The 11,797-nt window shown below is 45.8% G+C and overlaps 1 protein-coding gene across 1 annotated transcript; it reads right to left on the reverse strand.

Moving 5' to 3' along the window:
* Positions 1–1,737: 1,737 nt before the first annotated feature.
* LOC144325817 (uncharacterized) lies at positions 1,738–5,542 on the reverse strand. The gene is made up of 2 exons (XM_077920451.1): positions 5,256–5,542; positions 1,738–2,819 (listed from the first exon to the last, which is right to left on the reverse strand). Exon 2 carries the CDS (start codon positions 2,789–2,791, stop codon positions 2,015–2,017), a length of 777 nt encoding a protein of 258 aa, XP_077776577.1. The 5' UTR covers positions 2,792–2,819; positions 5,256–5,542; the 3' UTR covers positions 1,738–2,014.
* Positions 5,543–11,797: the final 6,255 nt, after the last annotated feature.

An 11,797-nucleotide genomic window follows, 5' to 3' on the forward strand; every position in this document is an offset into this window, starting at 1 on the left:
GCTGTTAGGCGGGGAGGCGAAGCAGCCTAAACAAAGCCCCGCTGCACCTCAGGTCTCTTTGGGGCTTCCTTTGCCCTCACTGACATACTCTTCGGGCTCTGCAGAGGTTCTCCTCATGAACCACAAGGACTCTCCAGCTCGCTTCCACAATTTCTGGATTTGAATTCAATTATTTAGTTATTATTTTATTATTTCCTGGTGCCACATGAATACACTGAGCGATAAACCAGACGTACTGCCTTTTCCTTCCCCCTATGCTGTCTCCTAAGTTGCTGAGATTTCCCATAGCCTAGCTCTTTGCTCTTCCCCTTTCCTTTTACCTCTCCTCTATCATGCATTCCTTCCTCTCTGATTGGAATGTGCTGGCTTTGATCTTCCAGCCGGTTGAGCATGTGCGGGTTTTTCCTTTGGACCCGCCCTGCCCAGACTCTTCTGGTCAACTCACCTCTAGAGCATGAGCAGAGCATAACAGAAGAACTTAAAGTAGTCTGCTGGATTAGGCCAATGACTCATCTAGTCCAGCATCCTGTTCTCACAGTTCCCCAGATCCCTCAAGAAGGAACCCTCAAGAAGGACTCCAGCACATCTGTGGTCCCTGAAGCTGAAGTATTACTGCTGGCTAAGCCAGGTGAGAGTGGCTATTGGTGCTCTAACCCTCTGCGAGTTAGGGACTTATCCTGCATGCAAAGACAGGCTCCGGCAGATGGACTGAAGGAGACCTATAGTGGGTCCAGTGGTCAAGATGGCTGTTTCTGCATGTGCTGTAGAGGGAAGTGAGGGGGAGGTGGAACTGGTCAATGTGGCAAGGAGAAGGAAAACTCTCATCCTAAACCTCCACTGCCTTCTGGGATATCTTCAGGAGAAGAAAAGGCTAAGGAGTAAAACCTATACAAATCCAGATTGGAGTCCCTTAGATCAGTGTTCCCCAACTTTGGGCCTCCAGCTGTTTTTGGACTACAATTCCCATCATCCTTGACCACTGGTCTTGCTAGCGAGGGATGATGGGAGTTGTAGTCCAAAAACAGCTGGAGGCCCAAGGTTGGGGAACACTGCCTTAGATGATAGGATGGTGCCTAATATGCCTCCTTCTGGCAGCCAAGCTGGTGCCAAACATACTGCTCTGCTTTCCTGTGGACCACATCAGTGAGGCAGACAGGGGAGTCTTGTCATCTGGGCAGTCTTGTCATCTGCACACTGCCCAGACTTGCAACCCAGGGTGGTCGCTTTGCTGCTGCTAACACAGTGGATTAACTTCACCTCGGAGGTGCACTCTCAAGACACACAGATGCCAATTGCCCCTTATTGTGGAGGTACAGCACAGTCATCATGGCTAGCAACTATTAGTAGCTTTCTCCTCCATGAATTTTTCCATGAATTTTAAAGTCATCCAGGTTCTTGTCCATCTTTGCCTTCTGTTCCAGATTTTAACTGTGCTGCCCTGAATATTGCAACATTCATCTTTATTGAAGGTCCATGAGTTCTAGTGCTATGGGGGGGGGGGGGGCTTTTTTCTAACTGCTGCACCAGCCAGCTGCTCCTGACAGTGATTTTATTACTGCATTGTGGGAGGTTGTTTTTTTTTTTTAAAACTTTGGTTGGGATAATGTTGGGACTTCCTTAGCAGGAGGTGGTACACATATTTAATGAAGCTGAACTTAAAAGAGGCATGTGCCAAACGGATTACGACAATGGAATTCAGGTGGCAGAAAAAGACATAATAGATGTGTTGATTTTGAGATAAGCTTTATTCTCTCCCATGCATTAAGGGAAATTGAAACAAGGAAATCAGCAGCAGTGGGTGGATGAGGAAACACCCATCCACCACAAACACACACACACACACATTCATAAATTACATTGAAGAATGAGCCACACACTGAACATTAAATGCTATTGAAGAATGAAAGTGCAAAGCAACATGCAGAAGTGTCCTGGGTTTAACATGTCGTTGTCAGGATGCTGATGCGAGGTAGCAAAGTTAGCTTTTCTTGGGTTGCTTGGTAAATGCTGCATTTTACTTGATGCTTGGCAATGGGCAGACCTGCTTTGTTTGCCCAATGCATGGTGGGACGACAATGGGGCACTTGGTCTGTGAGGATCCACCACCAGATCCACCGCTGCTGCAACAGACAGCTCCGCCACTGCCACTGCTGCAGCACACAGCTCCGCCACTGCCACTGCTGCAGCAGACAGCTCCGCCACTGCCACCACCACTGCTTCCACCAGGTACAACAATGGTTTTCCCACTGCCACCACATCCTCCACCGGATCCTCCTCCAATCACCTTAACCCCACCTGAGCTTCCACCACCGGATGAGCTACAACAAACGGCGCCACCGCTGCCACTGCCGCCGGACGAGCTGCAACATACTGCACCGCCACTGCCGCCGCTAGCTCCACAGCAAACCCCTCCAGATCCTCCACCAACAACTATGGGGATCTTTTGCTGGCCACCTCCATATCCACCTCCATATCCACCACCCATTCCACCTCCAACGCAACACCCAGAAGACTGGCCACCGCCGCCAGATGATCCACAGCACACTGCGCCACCGCTACTGGCTCCGCAGCAAACTCCTCCAGATCCTCCGCCAACAACCATTGGCATCTTTTGCTGGCCACCTCCATATCCACCTCCACTTGGTATAACGATGACTCCGCCGGACTGTCCGCCATATCCTCCTCTGCCGCAGCCTCCGCCTCCGCCACCACCTCCAGAGCAGCAGCAGCAGCCGCCCCCTGAACCGCCGCAGCAGCAACAGCTGCCCCCGCTTTGTTTTTGCTGGCTCATCTTTTGGCTTTTGTGTGGTGCGTTAGACCTGGAAAGTGGAGAAAGCATAGTTAATGCACACTGCTGGCTGCAATGCTCATTTCTCAAAGGGCCTCATTCTCATGGTGGTCCACATGTGTCCAGGCTGCAGCACCAGGGAGTACAGGTGGCGATTGGCAGTGTGTTGGATCACATGGTTGAATGCATGCATGTATACATAAATACACACACAAACACACCACCTTACTCCATATTTTCATCTGAAGAATGCTGGAGGGTAGGCCATTTGGGTAATGGTCACAAAGAGGACGCAGGTTGAACAAGGAGCCTGACTCAAGTGAAAACAGGCGGCGGGGGGGGGGGGGGGGGAGAAAGCCATAAGCTGAAACTCAACATGTGAAGAGACACTGCCCCCTACTGGGATTCAGCCAAGCAGCGGACCCCGCCACCTGCACTCTCGTTTCGCCGCAGCTGCAGCTATGCTGCTATCCCTCTTGTTCCTCAACCAACCATAAAAGGCTCTTTATTTCCTAGTGTGCCCTTCTTTCCCAGGGCCATTTTTCAAGCAGACCACTTCCCCTCCCTCATTCATGGATTCCATGCCTCGCCCCGGGATCCAAATTATTTTCCTCACCTCTTCTCAGGTTACTTAGCAGTTCCCCCTACATGAAAGTCACTGTTGAAACAAAGGATTCTTATCACGGAGGATCCTTCCATTGGGTGATCCTTGCCCTGTGATTTGAATTGGTGCAACCCAGTGACCAATTGACCACCTTCAGAATCCCTAGCTTCATCTCTCTGTTTCCTGTACTTTCTGCCTTTTTCTGTTTCTTCAGTGCTACCTGGTTGGCTGCCAGCTAGCAAGCCAAACCATATATATCTGGTGTAGATATGGAGGCCAGATAATGTGAACAACATGGCTCCCCTGCACCAGCTAAGCAGGTCTGGCCCTGCAAACAGGGAATGGATGTATAAGGCCTCTTCTGGGAACAATTCCTCAGTGAACCTTTGTCTGACAGATTTATCCCTTGATAATCATAAAGGATTAAAATGTCTCTTGGAACAGGTTTAGGTAAGGATGCAAACTCTGGCTTAGCTGCAGCTATCATTCAAGCATTGCTGTTGGAGAGTACACACCAATTCATTTGCTGTGATCTCAGCTGCTCAGGTGCCATCACCCACCCCCAAATACAACAATGTTCTGCATGTTTGTGGATACAGTAGCTACACTTCATGCCTGCATTTCACCTCCAAACCTTAGCAGCAAATACATATACAGTGGTACCTCGGGTTAAGTACTTAATTCATTCCGGAGGTCTGTTCTTAACCTGAAACCGTTCTTAACCTGAAGCACCACTTTAGCTAATGGGGCCTCCCACTGCCACTGCACCACTGGAGCATGATTTCTGTTCTCATCCTTAACCTGAGGTACTATTTCTGGGTTAGCAGAGTCTGTAACCTGAAGCGTATGTAACCCGAGGTACCACTGTATCCAGAAACAAATCTGGGCTCCTTTGTGCCCTAGGTATGGAGCTGTATTGGTGCCCACCCCCATCTCATGAAAAGGAAAAACCATGTTGTCATCATAAATGACTCTCAAATGGGACATTTAACAGAACAAGCCTATAAATGACTACTCAAAGGCAAACCTCACAGAGTTCAATAGGGCTTACTCCCAGGAAACTGGGTACACACGATTGCAGCCTAAATCTAGCAAGCCAGAGACAGAACTTCTGGCCATATTTCAACTGCCTCTTTCTTACCTTTGACAAGGTGCCAGCAGAAAGGCACTAAATTTGAGGTTCCACACTTTTCTCAGAAGAAAGCCCCACTTAAATCTACGGTCCCTATCTCACTGGCAAACTTGTAATGGTGTGTGTGTACTGGAAATTGGCCGAAGCGGGAAAGAAACAAAGGAAAGCCACTCAGCTATAGTAAATTAAGAGGCTCTCCTGACATGTCTCAGCCAGCACATCAACTGAAAGGCTGCTCTCAAGGAAAGCAGGGGGAGTGGAGTGCGGGAAAAGCAGGCATTCTGGGATGTATGGCCCTGTAATGGAAAGCCACACTGCACAAGCTAACCACCAGCTTTGGCAGCCAGCTGGAGGAAGGGACTCCACAGGGCTCCTGCGATGGCCCGTGCAAGCAGCCAGATTCGTTCGCCGAAGCACCAACGGAGGCAAATTTTTGTGCACCCACAGTCTGGGCCCTGGGTAGGGGCAACCTAGCCAACCACTAGGTATTTCCCTGCCTGGACTAGAGAACAGAAGAAGAACTCTCAACAGATTCTCCTGTTCCTCATTTAAATCTAGAAGGATGACCCTCTCCCTTTATTGATTTTAAGGAAATCTATAAAGTATCAAGAATCCAGATCAACCCTTTGCACCACGATCCTACAAAATGAATAGTATATTGGTTAAAGCTGCAGATGGTTCCGTGCATTAAAGAGAAGGAAGATTATCAAAGATCTAAGCCTTGAACTTACCTCGTTGGACAAATGTGGAAGAATGAAGGACACGCTGCAATGGATTCGAATGATGAGCTTGCAGACCAGAGCTCCTCTTTATACCCATTTTCTGGCCGCTCCTATGGGAAGTGAGGCACCCCAGGAATGGTGAGTGACACAGCTAGAATCTCCCTTAACAACCGGCCTCATCAATCCCAAGATGTCTGACACGTCATAGGAGATCCATATCTCTCTTTTGTATCACTCGCTATTTTTATGGGACGTAAACAGCTTAATGAAGGTGCTACACCTAATGAGTAAGTTCCTGCTTTGTAGCGGTGCCTCACATATTTGTGGGGGCTCTTGATGGGTGACATATGCAAGGACTGGTTTTCTTTACGAGAGAGGGTGTCTTCCGACAGGTTTAGGCAAATCAGGCAAATTACCAACGTGGTTTTTTTCCCTCACCGGAACTCAGTTCCAGCACCTTTCAGGTGGGTGCCAATGCTATTCTAAGAGAACGAGGGTGGTGTTCGTGGCGAGTTCTAGCACCTCTTTTTTATAGAAAAAAAGAGCACTGGTTATTACAGTGGTACCTTGGGTTACATACGCTTCAGGTTACATACGCTTCAGGTTACAGACTCTGCTAATCCAGAAATAGTGCTTCAGGTTAAGAACTTTGCTTCAGGATGAGAATAGAAATCGGGCTCCGGCAGCGTGGCGGCAGCAGGAGGCCCCATTAGCTAAAGTGGTGCTTCAGGTTAAGAACAGTTTCAGGTTAAGTACAGACCTCTGGAACGAATTAAGTACTTAACCCGAGGTACCACTGTACTGCACTTATTTTTCCATAAATTAAGAGACCGCAGTAGTGTGATATTTAGAATGCCAGACTAGGACCTGGGAGACCAGGGTTCAAATTTCCACCCAACTATGAAGTTCAGTAAATGTGGTCTTGGCTACCTCATAGGGCTATTGAGGGGATGGAATGAGGAGGGTGAGGACCTTGTAGGCCACCTTGAGCTCCTTAGAGAAAAAGGAGAGATATAGATGCAACCAACTAATCAATCAAATCTCTTCCCTGCCATTTCTACACTAATCTGCATTAAGAAAGAAAAAAGAGCAAGTAGATTTGCTGTTAACCACCTTAGGTTGTACCCTATTAGATTTTGCTTAGATTAAACCTGTTGAAAACAGAGGGCATAAATTTAGTCATTAATATTGGTTGGTATACTCTGAATATGACTAACATTGGATTCTCTGAAGCAAAGGTTATGTTCACACATTTCACAGAGCGCAAGTGCCAGCTGCTTCTACACACGTACACCGGTTGTGTGAAAGAGCGTACACTTGTTAATTTGTACGGCTCAGCAACTGTGTGCACAGGTACATTGCTTCTGCACTAATTAAATGTTACATATATGTGTGCAGACCAACTGTTTGCGTGCGTGGGTACACAGATTGTGCGGACAACCCCAATGTCCTCAAAAAGACATAGCAGGTCAAGCTACTTCTAATATAGTATGAATCTGAAGTGGGATAATGTGAAACGGACACATACAGTTTAATTGGGTATTTTTAGAACTGTGCCAGACCCAGTTATGACTTGAAGCCTGATTGAGCCTCCAGTGGCCCCAGTCTGAACCAGGGTGATCTGGGGCTGACCAGATCCAGATCCCAAAGCTGAACCAAACTGGGGGGGGGGGGTCTTACACAGTTTTAATTAGGGTTTGACTCCCTAATTAAGCATGTGAGGGTGGTGACACAGACTGTTTCTTAGTCTCTGGCTCTCCTGCCGTTTAACAGTCCTAAATCACTCCAGCTGGACATGATCCGACCCCGGGTGATTTGTGGTTTCCTCAACCTTCTCTGGCTGAATCTCAAATTGATCTAAACTGGTCCAATTCAGTTCGAGATCTGGGATCACAGCCACACCTTAATGCTTTTGAATAACAGTTGCTCGAAATCACAGAAGGGGAGAGTGCTGTTGCACTCATGTCAACCTTCCACAAAACAAAAAGGGAACGTGGTAAGAGGACAGGACATTGAGTTTTTGCTTACATTATTCACATTGCTGTCGAAAATATATGTATTGTGCTCATTGCATGTCCCCCAAGCATGTTTCCCAAAGATTAATGGGATATGTAGAAAGTTAATCTGGGATAGTGGACCACTTCCTTTTGATTTGAGAGAACGCAGCTGCCAATAACAGAAGGAGGTTATTCCAGACGTTGCTTTATATTTTATTAGTTTAGCCAGTGTGGTGTAGTGGTTGGAGTGTTGGCGTAGGACCTGAGAGAACAGGGTTCAAGTCCCCGCTCAGTTATCAAGCTCATCACTCACAGGGTTGTTGTGATGATAACATGGGGACGGGGAGAACTACATACAACCTTGAGTTCTTGGGAGGAGAAGTGGGATGTAAAAGCTATACATAAATAAATGGAATAAAAAAATATCCCACAAAGCATATATCTCAGCACATAGAAATGATTAGCAAATGCTTTCTTTTATGAATAGCCCAGATTGGGTAACTTTAGAGATGGTTTACTTAACCCTCCCTCTTTGGTGCCTTGTTGGACCTTCACCACTTTCAATTTTAGCAACTAGAGAGATTTGGTGTCTCTCAATAGCTACCATTTGAGCCACATGCTTACACTAAATTAATCCAGATTTGTAATTCTGGATTTGTAATCCAGAAAATGTAATCCAGATTTGAAGAGAGAGGCAGCCTTTATGTGGAAGAAATGGGCTGAATATGAGATGCCTACATTAGAGCTGCTGTTTAGATGCATTTATTTTTTTTGTCATTTCCTGATTTGCAGAAATGACTGGCAAGTGCAAAATAGAAATACAGTGGTACCTTGGTTTAAGAACAGCTTAGTTTATGAATAACTTGGATTAACAAAGCTGCAAACCTGGAAGAAGGTGTTTTGGTTTGTGAACTTTGCCTTGGAATAAGTACATGTTTTGCTTCCTGTTGAGTGTGTTCCATTTGTAAATTGAGTCCTCCGTTGCTGTGGGAAAGCACACCTTGGTTGAAGAGTGCTTTGGTTGAAGAACGGACTTCCGGAATGGAATAAGTTCGTAAACCAAGGTACCACTGTATCTCCAATTACCGACGGGGTTTATTTATGGACCATCTGCTTTGAGCACTTCACCACCTCCTACATTATGGAGAGAATTATTGGATCCTTTCAGAAAGCTAAATCTACAGTTTTAAATGTTTTATGAGTCTTTTAAAGGTTTATGTTCAGGAAAGAAAGGTGTGGAATATGGAATTATAATATGTCACACAGCCTAAATAATGGAAAATTGCTTTGGAATCTAAAGTATACAATATATTTCCTAAGACTTGAGATAGAGTTTGATGTAGCAAAATTTAACATTATGAGCATATTAGACTCAAAAATGTTTGTATAGAAATCCACTGTCCAATACAGATAAATGTTGGGGGTATTGACTTGTTGAGGAATATAATGTGGGGCTTGTTCACTGATATATTCTTCTTTGTACTAATACTGTTGCCTGAATCAATTTTGTACTGGTGAAATCCATAGTGTTTGCAGGTGCTCATGTTCTTGTAAATGATATTCCTCTAGTATGGCGATTAATGGCAGGACAACAAAAAGAAACAAAGAGATTTATACTTTGAGTATAAATTCCCTTCCCAGATCTACAATCCCAGAGTTTCCTGTGAAGAAAGATGAATTGTTAAATCACTCTGGAATCTGTAGCTCTGGGGTTGGAATTGAGTCTCCTCACAATTCTTAAGGTAAAGGTAAAGGGGACCCCTGACCATTAGGTCCAGTCGTGACCGACTCTGGGGTTGTGGCGCTCATCTCGCATTATTGGCCAAGGGAGCCGGTGTACAGCTTCCGGGTCATGTGGCTAGCATGACTAAGCCACTTCTGGCGAACCAGAGCAGTGCACAGAAACACCATTTACCTTTCCGCAGGAGTGGTACCTATTTATCTACTTGCACTTTGTCGTGCTTTCGAACTGCTAGGTTGGCAGGAGCAGGGTCCAAGCAATGGGAGCTCACCCCATCACAGGGATTTGAACTGCCGACCTTCTGATCAGCAAGTCCTAGGCTCTGTGGTTTAACCCACAATGCCACCCATGTCCCAACAATTCTTAGCACCGTTAATAAACTACAGTTCCCAGAATTGGAGGGGAGAGCCATGACTGTCTAAAGTGATGTCATGCTGTTTTAGACAAATGGTGTCAATGTGGTCTAAGTCTCAGAGGTGGTGGTTCACAAATCTTTTGCAGACTTTGGGGTACCCTAAGGCTGCTGATGCCCACCTCTTGTCTGTGGATAGTACCATTGCCACCATACCAAAGAAGACTTGAGACAAGACAACGTCCCCACTCCTGAACCAACTGCCAGCTGTACTCTATGACCATGCAGTGAGGCTCAAGGAAAATCTCCCCCACGCACATGTGCTCCTTCAGTGCATAAACCTGACAGGTGCACCACGACCCTGTTGGTCAACATTCACATCAATGTGCCTGCCAGGATGCTTTTCAGCAGCCTAAATAATGGCTTCCTCTTCCCTTGAAATGCCTTGGAAATTTATGTCTCCAAATGTTGCTTTTCCTGAATGTGCATATCAGTTCTCATCCCAGATCTCAGCTTGTCTCATTGCACAGTGAGTGCTTTCAGCTACTTCTGTCCCTCAGTAATGCATCTAGTAAAAGCCACAAGTGGAGGACAACCCACGATGGAACATGAATAATGACCTACATATGTGTCTTGCCCACATATAGGCACAGAGAACAGTGCATGCATTGAAATATGGGCCACAAATTTATGAGCCTGATGTGCTGCATTCTTGACTAGTTCAAAGCAATATTTCTAAACTCAGGGCAGGTATGCTTACTGCCAGGGAGTAAGGCAATCAAAAGAATCACAGGAATTGCTGGAATAATTTTCCTCCAAGGATCATAGAAAGCTGCTTTATAAAGTCGGATCACTGGTCCATCTATCTCAGTATTGTTTCACAGTTCAACAGCATCTTCCTATGGTTTCAGGTGTGGGGCATTCCCACACCTAAAGCAGATATACCATAAAACAGTGGTGGCCAATGTTATGTCTGCCAAATGTCCGTGGACTGCAGCTCCTACCATCTTGACTGATGACCATCCTGGCTGGGGGCTGGTGAGATTTGTAGCTCCTGTCATATGGGGTTTGTTTGCGTAAGCCATGCTTTTACACACTGATGTACTCTGGTGTTAGCCATGGTCTTCCTGGGTCTTCTTCTTCATTTGACACTAAGCCTTCTTGAGCCAGCATGTTGGACTGTGAAGTGGGAGATATGGGTTGTAATCCCCATTCAGTCATGAAGCTCACTGAGTGACCTTGAGCCAATCATCCTCTTTCATGGCTACTAGCAATGATGGCCAAGGTCCTCTTCCATGGTTGGAGGCAACAATGCTTCTGAACACCAGCTGCTGGAAACTTCAGGAGGGCAGTGTGCTCATTTGTTCAGAACCTGCTTGCCAGTTCCTGATGGGGCATTTGGTTGGTCACTATGAGAAGATGTTGGACTTGATGGGTCTTTGGCCTGATACACTAGGCGGCTGTTGTTGTTACAATTCATACTTGTCTTTCATGTCACAAGGCAGGTTACAACAATTTAAAGACATCATTAATATTAAAACATAATATTACATATATATATATATATATATTTTTAAAAACCCAGTTCAAAACAAATGAAAATTGAAAAAAATAAGGTGAGTCTTGAAAATATACAGATGTTCAGCCTACAACATAATATTATTGAATGAAGACAGCGAAAGGGTGGGGAGATCTGACTTGGCAGACAAGTGGGATAATAATAGTGAACTCCCTTTTTTAGTGCATGTTTGTGTGTTAATGACTTTCCCTTCCATCTTATCCTTCAACACAGATCAAAGTAGCAGATAGACTGGAAGCAACATATCTCCTCAAGATTCTTGGAATTGGCCTACCTCAGGAATGGCAGTAAAGAGAGGCAATTGAAGTTGAACACACTTAACTTTCTGATGGAGGTTATGGGATACAAACAGGAGCAAAAGATCTCACAAACACCTGATGCATAACAACAGAGGAGAGCACTAGAGCATACCAAGCAGATTCCTACATCCTAGAACCTCTAGATATTACTGACGCACTTCACTTGTGACTTTTACCAACCTCAAGGAGAACAGTACTCTCATTACAGCTTAGCTTTTAACGCAACGCTCAGGGGACTCAGCTAGATTGGTAAATAAAAAGTGTTTTATATGCATTGTGTATGCAATATAACACTGTGACACCAGATGGTGCTGTGGAGCCCCATCTTTCCCTACTGGATTTCCCTGTATGAGTTTGCAATGCGTTTCAATGAATCACTTCTTTGACGTGTCTAGATCCAGTCCGTTCTCTACCCCCTCCCATTTCCTTGACTCCCTTTCACGCAGCCCTATCCTCCCAAGTCCCCTTGGCAACATCCCAGCCCTTATCTCCCACTTCTGCATTCCTTTAAGCCCTCCCCTCCTTCCCTCCCTCCCTCCCTTCCCTACCCCCCACCCCTCTTGCAAAAGAAGGACTTGTTTTT

Source organism: Podarcis muralis, chromosome 16, assembly GCF_964188315.1.
Source record: "Podarcis muralis chromosome 16, rPodMur119.hap1.1, whole genome shotgun sequence".
Classification (NCBI taxonomy): Eukaryota; Metazoa; Chordata; class Lepidosauria; order Squamata; family Lacertidae; genus Podarcis; species Podarcis muralis.

Excerpts from the sequence above, each read along its gene's own strand:
- LOC144325817 (XM_077920451.1), bottom strand. The coding sequence starts at position 2,791 with ATGAGCCAGCAAAAACAAAGCGGGGGCAGCTGTTGCTGCTGCGGCGGT.